This window comes from Ictidomys tridecemlineatus, unplaced genomic scaffold, assembly GCF_052094955.1.
Source record: "Ictidomys tridecemlineatus isolate mIctTri1 unplaced genomic scaffold, mIctTri1.hap1 Scaffold_417, whole genome shotgun sequence".
In the NCBI taxonomy this organism is placed as follows: domain Eukaryota; kingdom Metazoa; phylum Chordata; class Mammalia; order Rodentia; family Sciuridae; genus Ictidomys; species Ictidomys tridecemlineatus.
Window position 1 is genome coordinate 202,959 of NW_027522702.1, and position 14,858 is coordinate 217,816.

Below are 14,858 nucleotides of genomic sequence, written 5' to 3' on the forward strand. Positions count from 1 at the left end.
ACAACTTAGTTAAAATTATTGCAATTATAAAATACAAAATCAGTCAGTAAAATTCAGATTGAAATCTAAGCCAATTAGTACTATTATAAATTATAGGTACAAGATAATCTTGGCATCAAATGCATAATATTAAAAGTGTGTGTGATAAAAAATAAATAGTCTGGCTTTTTAAGGACATTTTACATAAACAGATACAAAAGAAACACCCAAATTATAGAAATTGACTTAAAAACAAGCAGAAGACTTAAAGCAACCATGGGAAAAAAATTAAAAACCTGTCAGGGTTAAAAATAAAAGAAGCAACCATTGGAAATGGGAGATGGTCTACCAAACTTGCACAAAACAAATTATTCATATGCTCTTTCAAGTTTTCCAGAACACAAAATTAGACCTCCTGACTCATGTTTTATTAACCTCCAATTGCCAGGAAATCTAAATCTGGTAAAATTAAAATTGTAATATCAAATCCAGCAGGGTTTTAAAAGACTGATAGTGTTATTAAGGCAAATGACAGCTTTTAAAATTATTTTTACTGTACCATGCGTGGGAAAATCAGAGGCCAGAATATCATGTTATTGCAAAAATATGCCCAACCCCACTGTTGGATTTTATCTAGAAGTCTTCATATGAATCATTTAAAGCTATTGCTTTTTTTAGGACAATATTTGTATCATGCAAACATGAATAAATAACACTTCTAGAGTGTGTGATCTTATCTAAGATATTGAGATTTTAGTAAAAAAAACATTATGGAAAATAAAACAAATATTATGTAGGGCGGGTTCTGTTTCAAAGAACTTGGAAACTTAGAACTTAGAAACAGTTTTACCTGCAATACAAGATTTTATGTAACCAAGTTCTATTCAGCCCTGGCAGATTTAGGCTGTAACTTCTGAAGCTGAGGTTGAAGTGTTAGTTTAACATGATATATATGAAAGTTTACTAGATGAAGTATAGGATTCCTTAAATTTCAGATGAGCACATAATAACTGGTTGCTAAATAAGTATGGCAAGTTAAGTATTTTATGATGTATATATGCTTAAAATTTAGTTGTTCTTTATCTGAATTTCAAACTTAACTGGGCATCCTTTAATTTTATTGGTTAAGTTTTATAACCTTATCCATATGTGATTATCTATATCTTCAGTGCTTTGTTTTATTATTCTTGTAGTCTAATTATATAACTATTTCTAAAAAATGAAATATTTATTTTGTGGCATACAGTCATGCATAACTTAACAAGGGAGATATGTTCTGGGAAATGGATAGTTCTGTCCTTGTGAATATCACAGAGTACTTACTACCTGGTAAGTACCTACATGCAGGATACATGGTTTAGCCTACTGCTCCCAGGCTACAAATCTGTACAGCATATTACTGTACTTAATACTATAGGTGACACATGGTAGTATTTGCAAATGTAAACACAGAAAAGCTACAGTAAAAATACTAATAGGAATTTATAATCTTATGGGAACACCATAATGTGGTCCATTATTGACTAAAATGTTTTTGTGTGGTTCATTCATGGCTGTATTTCATCAATACACCAGAATTTATTGAACTAGGCCCCCCTCGATAGCAATTTTTTGTTTCAATTTTTGTTATTACCGTAAGTAATGCTAAAATAAGCATTGCTGCCATACATGGTATTTGAACAAATGTTCCCAAACCCATTTGTTCTGTTTGAACACAACACCTATTAGGTATTCATCTAGAACAAGCTTTAAAAGTTATAACCCAAGAATTTCAGAGGTACCCAAATTTTTCCCATATTAAAAGGAAATATAAAGTTCCTTTTGGTAAAGCACACAAATAATCATAACAAAACAATCAAGATATATTATTTAATAACCACTTAAATCAGTGTTGATTCTTTTTTAAAAAATATTTATTTTTTAATTATAGGTGAACACAATCTCTTTATTTTATTTCATTTCATTTTATGTGGTGCTGATATCAAACCTAGTGCTTCATGCATGCTGGGCAAGTGCTCTACCTCTGAGCCACATCCCAACCCTCAGTGTTGAGTCTTGACCAATGGTATATAACCATCTTATATAACTTACTGAGGAAAAGGGGCAGCAGAATTTTCTTATATCTTCTGCAAAACATTTGATCTGAAGTTCTCTGCTCTACCCTACATTGTTCTCATATATGCTTTCCCTTGTCTTGGCCAAAATCAACTTGCTGATGTCCCATGCCATTTCATCATTAGAAAATTTAAGTAACATGGACGGGGGTCATGGCTCAGTGGCAGAGCACATGCCTCACACATGTGAGGCACTGGATTCAATCCTCAGCACCACATAAAAATAATAAATAAAACAAAATAAAGATATTGTGTCCATGTATAACTAAAAACAATATTTTAAAAAATTTAAGTAACATTATTTTCTGGAGTGAGATCACTATTTTCTAGAATGTTCTCTATGTGAAATAACAACCACTTCTCTGCTTTACAAGCCACTTGGCATGGCCTCTTCTTCTTACCTGTATACATAACAATTTTCTTTTTTATACTTTGAGCTTTATATTTTAAGAAATATCATGGGAAATAGAATAGACATGATATTCTAAGTCCCTGCTGTAAACATTTTAAATATTTAAAGGTCACTATGTTAGAAATATAGTATTAATAAATTCATACATATGTGATCAAAACTTTTTATACTTATATGTAAATGTGTTACTATAAAATATCTTGGTAAGAATCCCACACACACATTCTCATGTTTTCCTCTAATACTAACTCTTTTCATTTATCTATTTGCATGTATGTCCTTGGGCTCATATCTCCATTTAACTCCATCATTTGCAGAAGTGTAAATAAATAAATGGGTTTAAAACAAAACCTAGTTGGTCCACTCCAGGCCAAATTGAATGCCTAAAGTTATCTGGCCAATCCATAGCTTTTCCTTTTCTGGGAAAGTTTCCAGTGCCCAAGAGGAACAGAGAACAAGCAGTGGATAATTGTTCCTGTTTCGTGGCATTTAAACTAAAAGCACTATGTAGATGAATACCTACTCCAAGTCCTCTTTTTTTTAAACTAAATTATTTATTTATTCTAATTTGTTACACATGATGGCAGAATGCAATTCACAGAGCACAGTTTTTCAAGTCACTGATTATACATAAAGTATTTTTCACACCATTTGTGTCTTCATACATGTACTTAGGATAATGATGTCTAACTCATTCCACCATCATTCCTACCCTTCTATTCCCTCCCTCCCCATCCCTTTACTTTTCCCTTTCTAAATTTCTTCCATTCCTCTCATATTCCACTCCATCACCATTATGAGTCAGCCTCATCATATCAAAGAAAACATTCAGTTTGGTTTTTTGGGATTGGCTTGCTTCACCTAGCATTATATTCTCCAACTCCATCTATTTACCTGCAAATGTCATGATTTTATTCTCTTTTAATGCTGAGTAATATTCCATCATGAATATATACCAAAGTTTCCCTATCCATTTATTTACTGAAGGGCATCTGGGTTGGTTCCACAATTTAACTATTGTGAATTGTGCTGCTATAAACCTTGACATGACTGTGTCCCTGTAGAATGCTGTTTTTAAGTCCTTTGAGTATAAATCGAGGAGTTGGATAGCTGGGTCAAATGGTGGTTCCAATGGGAGCAAATGTTTACCACAAGCACTAATCTCTAGAATATATAAAGCACTCAAAAACCTTAACACCAAAAAACAAATAACCCAATCAATAAATGGATTAAGGAACTGAATAGACACCTCTTAGAAGAGGATATACAATTAATCAACAAACATATGAAAAAATGTTCAACATCTCTAGCAATTAGATAAATGCAAATCAAAACTACTCTAAGATTTCATCTCACTCCAGTCAGAATGGCAGTTACCAAGAATACAACAAAAATAAGTGTTGGCAAGGATTTGCAGAAAAGGGCATACTCATACATTTCTAGTGGGACTACAAATTGGTGCAAGTCCTCTTTTTATGACTGCAAAAACAATAGAGGTCAAATGCCAAAGACAAGTGAACAGCTTCTGGAGAATCAGAAAGAGCCTGCAGCTTCCAACATCTGTTCTGCCTTTCTAGACTTTGAACTATTTTTTCTGCTGCACAAGATTATGCAAATTGAATACTGAGGGTGTCAAACAGGCATCACTCATATCCAAACAAAAGTTCATTGTCAGGTATGATGAATTCTACTCTTATATTTAGAAGTTTAGTGTTATCATAATTCTATGTATGTGATTTAATAGAATGCGACTTTTGTGTTGGTTTTCTAATTTGTCAAGTTTTATTAAACCAAGTGTTTCCATTTGCAAGTTTTTCTTACCTTTTCTATTAGATGCACCACAGCACTGAGCTGTTCGTCCGTGTTCTCTGTGGCTACATTCATGTTAATGTTGTGGAGCACTCTGTTAAGAATGTCTTCATCAAGGGGCTGATGTAGCTGATCAGCAAGGCCCCAAATCGCCTGTGACTCTGCATCAGAGACAAGAGTGATGTTGGCAGTACCATATGCTTTATCAATTCTGGCATCACCTTTTGGGCCCAAAAGCACAATCTGAAAGCATTTAGGAAATGGACTTGAATACCCTATATCTGGCGTTAGGTTGACATCCAACATGGTGTTGCTCTGGCCAGGTTCAAAGACCAATGTGCCTTCATTTCTCATAAAATACTTTACAGAAACAGCTGGAGATATGAGAGTACGACCAATTGTTTCAGCACTCCTCAACTCCTGCAAAGGAAACAATAACATATAAGTGAAACTATGTTGTCTCTGAACATGCCATAAACAAAATTTTATTTCGTAAAAATAAAATTCTATTTTTGTTAAATAAACTGATGGGCAATATAGGGCTTTATATGTTTTCTAATCTAATTAAAAATTTGTAGAGATAAACATACATCATACAGTAATGGAGTTTGGAAAGACAGGTTCTTTTGAGTGAAAATATCAAAGAAGAGAATTAGAAAAGAAATGTTGCTTTTTCCCCATAAATGTCTCCCAGGTGAACACACTAAAAGTTGTGCTTTAGCTTACACATGCTGGAGAACATACGTATGAAGGAACAAAAGAAATATTAACATTTCATTCCTACCTGGAAATTTGTTGGGGAGGTAGTTGTAAAGTAGGGAGGATAAGGAGGAGGCAGAGAGAAGGAAGGAGAAGGAAGAATAAACTGGTCTCTTGCTCACGCTTAAATACAGGAATGCAGGAATGTGTTATAAGGTCCTAAGTGCATATATCTCTCATATTTTCAGTTTGGTTATTAAAAAGTATTCAGAAAGTGAAGCATGAATACTTAGTCATGGAAGAATGAAAGGAATTCACATTTATTTACAACTGAGCCAACAACTGTGAAACTCATAGTATAGCCCAGGATTGCAAAATATAGATGCAGAATTAAAGAGCAGGTCACTCATAGGAACTATTATTCTAGTGAAGACTTACAGAAAACAGAAGAGCTATGGAATTAATTATCTATTAATACATGGTGTTTTATGACCAAAAACATAGACAAAGTAAGGGAAGGGAAAGGTCAGGGCACAATTTTAGATAATGCTGGTTACAAAAGTTCTTGAGCTGATATTAAAAAAGACCTCAGTGAAGTAAAGAAATAGGTTACATGATGATCTCAGCAGAAATATTCTAGATCTCAGGAGAAATATTCTAGGCAGGAAGAAGAGCAATCACAAAGTTCCTGAAGTAAGAACCATCTTAGTATAAGAGAAGAAACCAGGAGGCCAGCGTGACTGGAAGCTCACATGAGAGGTGGAAGGGGTCATTTGGGGTGGGCACATGATTGGAAGCATGGAAAATACAAGAAAGTGGCCCACTTCATCCAATGTTTTCATCAGCGTTCAGGCTGTTATCTTTATTAGTCTTTTAACAGGAAATAAGCACAGAGGCAGGAAGAAGGCACACGTTTTTGCAATAGTTCATATGAGAAATGGTGGTAGCTTGATTTAGGGTCCCAGGAGTGGAAAGATTTGAAGTACCCAGACTGGGAATGTATTTTTAATATAGAGTTAAGAGGACTTTATGATGAATTCAATGCTGGGTTAAAGGAAAAGGAAAATTGAGGATAAAGTCTAGCAGCTGGCTTTGATGAATAAGTAACTGCATGAATGATAGAAAGCTAGGGGAAATATTGTTGAAGGAGATATCAAGAGTCAATTATCATACATATTAAGTCTGAGATGCCTCAGACACTGAAGCAAAGATTTCAAGTAAGAAAAATCAGATACATGAGTCTGGAAAAGGGGAGGCAATTGACAAAAATTTGGGAGTCCTCAGCTTTCAGGTAACACTTATAGGTCGGCATAGTATAGCCTGGAGAGTGAGTCTGGGTAGATTCCAACAGGCATCATCACCTACATTGACATCAGAGAGGAACTCCCAGTGAGGTAATATTAAGAGCAGGAAAGTACCACAACCTAGGCACCCAAAGGGAACAGCATCCTTCAGGAAGAGGAAGTAATCAACTATTTCAAAAAATGAACAGTCCATGAAGAAAGTCTTTTAAAATCATCTGCAGAACAATGATAGAACAAAAACCTTACTGAAGGAAACTACTCAAAAGCTTATTGGCTTTTGTATTTTAAATGGTTACACTACAAATATGCATTGAATATTATATAACAAAAATCAGAACATGTTGGATGGGTATTTAACAAACATTGTTGAATGAAATAAGGATGCCTCAGAACAACATGCCTCAGAACACAATTTCAAGAATTTAATTTTCATAACTTCCTAAACAGGTAGACCCAAAAAACATATGGTGGATGGTAAAACTACAGATAAAAGCAATGGAGTAGTTAAACATGAAATTCAGGAATAGAGGTTATCTGTAAGATAACCTCTTATATCAGAGAGGGGTTCATGGCCCCTAGTTTTAAATTCCTGGTAAAGCTGGATTTCTCACAGAGGTGGTGGTGTTTGATTAGTATGAACTGCATATATACATTTGTCCACTGTTTTCTGGTAGAATTTGTTTCGTAATTCCAATATTTAAAGGAAGTAAAAAAATCAAAATGTTCTTATATTTATAAAAATGTGGCACAAACAATCAGCAGTATGCTATTGGAAAGTCAATATAGAAACATTTGAATAAACAGGCATTATAAGAATAAGAAGTAAATTCACAGTGTTTCTTGAACTTGTGTACTCTGAGCTATTGCACAAATATATAGATGATTAGCATCTGTTTTGAAATTTGGTTTAAAATATAGATGATTAGAATCTGTTTTCAAATTTGGTTTAGCTATAGGCCTAATTAATTGAAGCATAACTAGAATGGGTGATCTTTTCATTATTTCAAGTAATTAGGATGGAAAATTTCTTCTTTATATTATCAAGACTTAAATATTGGAGAATATATGCTGCCTGTATTTATGTATATGGGAATGTATTTATGTATATGGGAATGCTGACCTAACAAAGTATATGGATGTTATAGTGACTATTCTAACTTCATTAATCTCTCCTAAGTAAAGTGAAAATCATTATCATCATAACAAAATGGTGACTTGGTTCATTACTGTGTTCTCATCTTGCCAGTTCTTGGAAAGCAGAATTACACAGCTTTATCTTCTAGCAATATGCCTAAAATTCAGAAAGAAAGAAAGGCAGGGCAAAGAAGCAACAGGAAGTTATGCAAATGAAATGAAACACCAGAGAGGTAAAATTATATTTTGATTTTTTAAAATCATACTTGTTACTTTTCAATAATTGTAGATTAGCATGCATTTATAAGAATAATAAAAAGAGATTTCTTGCACCCTTTATTTAGTATCCCTTATTGGTGGCATCTTGCATAACTATAATATAAATCATTACCAGGGTACTGGCATTAATATAGACAAGATTATCAAGACATTTTTTTCTTTTTCTTTTTGGTACTAAGGATTAAACCCATAGGCACTTAACCACTGAGCCATGTTCCCAGCCCTTTTTATTCTTTATTTTGAAATAGGGTCTTGCTAAGTTGCTGAAGCTGGCTTTGAACTTGTGATCCTCCTGCCTCAGCCTCAAAGAATCCTTCAGTTGACTTTTGTCTGCACTCTATGCCACCCCCTCTTTCATCTTTGGAAACCATTAAACTCCAATTCGATGATTTTTTAAATTTTAGGAATATTATATAAATGATATCATACAGTATATAATTTGGGGATTTTTTTCACTTAGCATGATCATGCGGAGGTGACTCTGGTTGTCATATGTATCAATAGATTATTTTTAATTATTACTGAGTTGTGGTTCAGGGTATGGAGACACTACAGTTTAACTATTCACCCATTAAAAAGAAAATGTTGTTGGGGCCTCAGTAGCTCAGTTGGTTGAGCATTTGCCTTGCATGTGTGAGGCACTGGGTTCAATCCTCAGCACCACATAAAGGTATTGTGTCTACAACTAAAAAATATAAATAAATAAATAAACATAAAAAAATTAAAAAAAATTTAAAACAGAGTGGATATTTTCTTTTATAAAAAATCTGCCTTGCTTTAGTTTTGTGCTATTATGAATAAGCTGCTATAAACATTGATGTGCAAGATTTCATGTGAACATAAGTTTTCATTTCCCTGGAATAAATGTCCCAGGAGTGCAATCGCACTCCTGGGTCATCTGGTAGTTCATGTTTAGTTAAGAAACCAACAAATTCTGTTCCAGAGTGGCTATACCATTTAATATTCCCATGTGCAGTGAGTAAGTGATCTGAGCTAGTATCTTTGAATCCTTCCAACATTTTTTGGTATGGTCACTGATGTAATTTTTGCTGTTCTAAGTGTATACAATGATACTTCATTGTGGTTTATAAATAGGCATTTTGATGAGAGCTAATGATGTTGAATATCTTTTAATGTGCTTTTTATTCATATATACATCTTCTCTAATGTCTCTTCATGTTTGTTTGTTTGTTTGTTTTCTCTGTTTTTGCTTATCATGTCTTCCTTCCTGGTGTTCCACATTTTTTCTTTTTATAATTCCCTTTCTAGTTAGAAAACTTTAGCTTAGCTATTCTTTCAGAATAGGTCTGTGGGCAATAAATTATTTTTTTTTTCCTTTTATAATGCCTCAATTTCTCCTTCATTTGTGAAGGATATTTCTCCTCAAAATCGAATTCAGGGTTGATGGTTCTTTTATCTCAGCACTTGAAAAATGTTGTACCACTTTTACCTGATCCCATGATTAGTAAGAAATCTGCTATTGTTCAAGTTGGTTTTGTCCCATAGATATTCATATTTTCTCTTTCTCTCAATATTTATCTTTGTATTTAATTTTCATATGTATCATATCTTGCTTGGAGTTTTCTTAGTTTCTTCTTGGATTTACAGATTACAATCTTTAGGAAATTTTGCAGTCATTATTCTTTCAAGTATTTTTCATTCCTGATTTCTCTTTCTTTCAGGATTCTAATGACACAATGTTAGATCTTCTGTTACTGTTACATTGGGAGGCTCTTTTTATCTTTTTCAATCTATTTTCCTTTTGCTGTTTAGATTGGATAATTTCTATTATTCTATCTTCAAAGATCATTATTCTTTACTTTGCTCCCTTCATTCTGCTACTGAGCCTATCAATTCACTTTCAGTTATTGCAAGTTTCACTCTTAAAATTTCCATTTTCTCTTATTTGTCTTCTATTTATTTGCTAACACTTCCCATTTCTTTGTTGAAACTTTTTACTTTTCTCATTTCAAGAATGTTTGTAATTGCTAATTGAAGGATTTTTATTGGTTCTTCTTAGTTATACACGACAGTGGAATCCATTTTCATATAGTTATACAAGCATAAATTGTATTTTATTCTAATCAGAATCCCATTCTTGTGGATATGCATAATGGTAAAATTCACTCAAGTACATCTATAAATATACAAAAAAAAACTATGCTAAATCCATTCCACAGTCTTTCCATTTCCTATTCCCTTGCCTTCATTCCCCTTTCTCTAATCTACATAATTTCTATTCTTCCACTAGCCCCTCCCTTAATGGGGGTTAGCTTCATTGAAGCCTTTTGATGATGGCTCTATTACAATGTCAGATACTTTTACTTCTGCCATCTCACTATAGGCACCTGTTGATCCTTTTTATTTTTATTTTTTTCATTCCATTTTAGGTCTCTTTGCATTATTAATAGAACAAATGATTGATAAATGAAACATGGACATTTTGGATGTTATTTTACAAGATTTGAATATTATTTAAGTCTTCTGTTTTAGTTGGCTTCTTTTGAGATTGCTCTGGCAAAGGAAGGGAAGATGTACTTTATTACTGACATGTGAAAGTATAAGCCTAATTTTCCCACTTGTTCTCTGTTGACAGAAGGAGATTCCTCATTATTGCTAAGTGCAGGTGGGAGTTTGATTCCAAACTCATCCTCAACTGATACTTCCCTGACTGAGAAGGGCATTAGTACCTTCCTACTGCCTCCCCAGAGCATCCCTGAACACCATGAGGGAGCTGGGTTCCATTTTATTCTACTAGATAATGATGAAAGTCCTGACACTCCACTTGGTCTCTCTAATACTGTGCCAGCAGAGAGCCTGAAGCCTCTGGCAAGGTAGAAATCTAGATTCCTCATCCATTCTTTGCTGGTGTGTGGAAACAGATTTTTTTCTGGGGTGATTGGCTGAAATAGTATCTATCTTGCTAGGCTACTCTTTTTCTGTTCCTTTCACTAGAGATAGCAGATTTTGTGAGGGCTTTAAAAAATCTCCTCCCATTAGTGTTTCTGTATATCATTACCTTTAGCTCAAAGTCTGGGATTCAAAGCATAAAGAAAACACTGGGAACCCACCACTGTTTTACCACTTAGATCCCCAGCTCTCTAGCTCCTCTGCTTTCTCCTCTCCAGCTTTCAGAGTCTTCTGATGTTGTTTATAAATAATTTTGATTGTCTTCAGTTGTACTTATTGGGAAAGTTACATTGACTCCATCTTCCCAGAAACAGAAGCCCTCCATTCCTAGAAAACTTTACAGATTTCATTCTTCACTTTCATTTGTGTTTGTTGAAATGGCATTGGTTTAACAGCACTGCCATGAATACTCTTTACTAAGTTTATTATTTATTGCAAGGTACTATTTGTATTTGTCAGAATTAATAGGGGGGATGTTTCTATAGATGTATGTTGAAAGAGAGAGAATTATAAGAAATTAATTCATGCAGTTATGGTGACAAACGAATCCCAAGATCTTCAGGGTGATATGGCAATCTGGAAATAAGCGAAATTTTATGGTTTAGTAATAGCCCAAGTGTGAAGGTCTGAGAACCAAGAAAACCAATGGTGTAGTCACAATTCAGAATTCAGTAGGCCTGAAACTCAGGAAAAGCCAATGTTTCAATATGACTGTGACAGCAAGAAAAACTGTGTTTGAATTCAAAGATTATTAGGCAGGAAGAATTCCTCTTTACTCAACTGAGCTTTTTTTGTTCTATCCAGACCTCTACATGATTGTATAATGCTCATCAACATTAGGAGGGCAATCTGTTTTACTCTGTCTACTGATTTAAATGTAAATCTCATCGAAAAATGCCCTTGTAGAAACACAAGAGTAAGGTTTGACAAAATATATTAGCGTCCTGTGGGCCAGTCAAATCAACATATAAAATTAATCATAATAGTAGGGAAAACTAGAAATTAATGACATATATTGTCCCATAAATGTCCTTTAAGAGCTACATGTTAGTGACAACATGTCTTACCAAGAGTCACTTATGATACATCTAGAAAAAGTGTAAAGAAATATGTTAGTGATATTGGCATCAGATTCTTCATTTGGCAACTTCAATTATTCTATCATCTATATGTATCACCAGTATAAAATAGTTTAAATGTACTTCAAATCTCTTTTATCAGCTGCTTTTCATCTCCAGCCCCCCCTCTATTCTCCCAAGTAGTGAGCATGTAGTGATATGTGTCATGGAAGAAGAGCAAGAATGAAGCATGTGCTTTTTTTCTCTCATTTTTCTTCCTATCTTAAATACTATAAGAAAAAATACTAAGATCTTCCAACTATAAATCAAAATACTTCTATCTGCAACTATACCATACCACCTCAAGGTATGTAGAATACAGTTTATTTCTAGGGTCTCATGTAACAGAATGTTGTTTTTTGTGAGTTGATCTATATTCTGTTACAAAGGTAATTACTCTGCCTGGTGAACCTGCAGGACAGCTTACTATTCACAGTGCTAGGCCTGGTCTCCCATGCATGTCTACAGCTCACTGGCCATACACACGTTGTATTTTATGCACAAAATTGGTTTTTGAGCACAGAACAGTTGTATCACCTAATAGTGATACAACCAAGCATATATTGTACAAAAATTCTAATAAAACTTTGTAATCTTGAGGTCTAGAGTCACCAAGTATGGGCTACTTAAACAGTATAAATAATAGGACTGTCTAGAATGATAGCTTTCAAACTGTGGGTTTTCTGGGGCTACAAGAGTCAAGAGGGGAAAAAAAGAGAGGGCTGAGGGACCATCTCTAATCCCACAAGCATGCCTTGTGTAAAGAAGATACATATTCTTGTCTTAGCTATTTAAGAGTTTTGCTGTTAAAGTAAAAAATCAACATTCAAAAGTATAGGGCACTGTTTGGGCTAACTAGATCTGGTGACTTGGTGTTAACAGCATTGTTCTTGGGAGCCTCCTATACCCATCTGCTCCTTGCCTTTACCCTGAAGTCACCTAATAGGATGATTGTGAAAATGTAGCAGTGAGGTCTCACAAACTCATGTATTTGAAGAAACCCAAAATATAATCAGTGTTTGAGGTTCTAAAAAATGAAATTTTCAACTACTTCAGAGATAGAACATAGCAAGTACTTTTTTCCTTCTGATCTCATATAGTTACATTCTGAAAAAACTTTAACTCTTATGAGACTTAATAGAACAGATTTATACCAGATGCTTTGAATTCTGTAATTAACTGTCAAAAACAAAGAAAAATCAAAGTTTATCATTTTAAAACATTTTTAAAACCTGTCACTGATGAGAGAAAAATTGACCTGCTGCAAGAATAAAGCTTAGTGTAATAAATAAAATGTGAATTATAATGGCATCCTCAGAAAATAATCTATCAATTATTGTCTGTTTTATTACTACACTTGTTATATATAGCTAAAGAAGAAAACCTTAATACATGTGACTAAAGGCTGTAAGCTTACCTGAGTACTAAAGTTAACAGATATCATCAGTCCTGTCCCAGAATCTCTTTCCACCTGCAAACTGATTAAAGTGGCCTTCTTCTCAGCCACTGCCAGCCGAGAGCCCACAGAAAAATACACAAGGCTTAGAGGTTCATCACTTTGTAAGAGTTTAATCTGTGCAAATCTGGCACTGTTATTTATTGCTGCTTCAGCAGTGACTTCATAGAGTTCCACGAAAAAATACACTTCAACTTGAGGTATCTGACAATGACAAGAGAAAAATATATACAACTACTACCAATTTATTTCTATTTGGGGGCAGTTCCAGCATCAAGAAATATTTTAATACACATAGATCATTATAGAAATGAATATACAATTAAAAAATAAAATTCTTGTGGTAGGTTACTAGAGAATTAGATTTACTTTTAGGGGTTAAGTAACCTTAATAAGGAAAGTGGATACCATCAGAGCATGTTATATGCATGTGTGAAAATGTTACAAAGAAACCCATCATTTTATGCACTTGATACATGCTAATATTTATACCTAAAAATAAAATAAAAGGGCATATATTTGGAAAAAATACATTTACTTTAGGTAAGCTTCTTACCAGAAGACCAACATTCAGAGACAGCTTGACATAGTACATGAGCAAAAGGATAAACAAAATGTATTCATAAAACAGAATATTATAGAGATATAGTGAAAAGACTCATAGATGGATGTCAAAATATGCTGAGTGAAAATATTGTTTTGAAGTAATATATATATATATATATATATATATATATATATATATATATATATATATATAATACATATATATATGAAGGTACATAAATAGATACTGAAAGAATAAAGTTCCAAAAATTCACTGTTTCAATATATGTTGTTAATGGATATTCATGCAAAGAATTAAAACAAATAAAGAAAAACAGAATAAAGGAAAACTCAGGACAGCAGCTGCCTCAGTTGGAGGTAGCAGGAAGAGACCAAGACAGGGTATGGAGTTGAAGAACACTGAGGATGGGGGAAAAAAAGGGTTTTAACTTTGTGAGATTTTACTTTGATATCTTTTCTTTTTAAAGAGCTTTAAATGTATAGGACCAAATATTGATAATAATAAATTCTATAATTTCATATTTTTTTCAAAATTTCACAAAATTCAATTCAAATAAGTCTAAATATATTCTGTTAGTTGTACCTTGCTTCTGTTCTACATCTTTACTTTCTCAACATTCTGAAATAATGTATTTTCTAAAGTCTGAATTCAACTTTAAAACACATTATCAGTCATTTGTCATTATGAATTATTCACTCTTATACATAATCTAAAAACCTTAGGAGTACTGTTAGCTTCCTGGCACGACTCAAAAAAGCTAAGCTGATGTGGTTTTCAACTGCTCATGAGATTGTCTAATTTGATACAATGCATCATTTTCATCTATCAGCAAGGACCTTATTCATTACTTGTGATTTTTGTGTATGTGTGCTGGGCCTTAAGCCCAGGGGTACTTTACCACCGATCCACATCCCCAGCCTTTATTTTATTTTATTTTGAGATAGGGTCTTACAAAGCTGCTTAAGGCCTTGCTAAGTTGCTGAGGCTGGCCTTGAATTTGTGACCCTCCTATCTCAGCCTCTGAGCCCTGGAATTACAGGCATGTGCTACCATGATCATTTCATGATCATTTTGAT

At 33.7% G+C, this 14,858-nt stretch overlaps 1 protein-coding gene across 1 annotated transcript in view; it reads right to left on the minus strand.

The window, feature by feature from the left end:
• The window catches only part of LOC120890492 (adhesion G-protein coupled receptor V1), a 101,893-nt gene that overhangs the window by 8,832 nt on the left and 78,203 nt on the right, over nt 1-14,858 (minus strand). Inside the window, 2 exon segments of the mRNA XM_078036538.1 lie at nt 4,327-4,734; nt 13,176-13,418. Coding sequence (XP_077892664.1) covers nt 4,327-4,734; nt 13,176-13,418 — 651 coding nt within the window.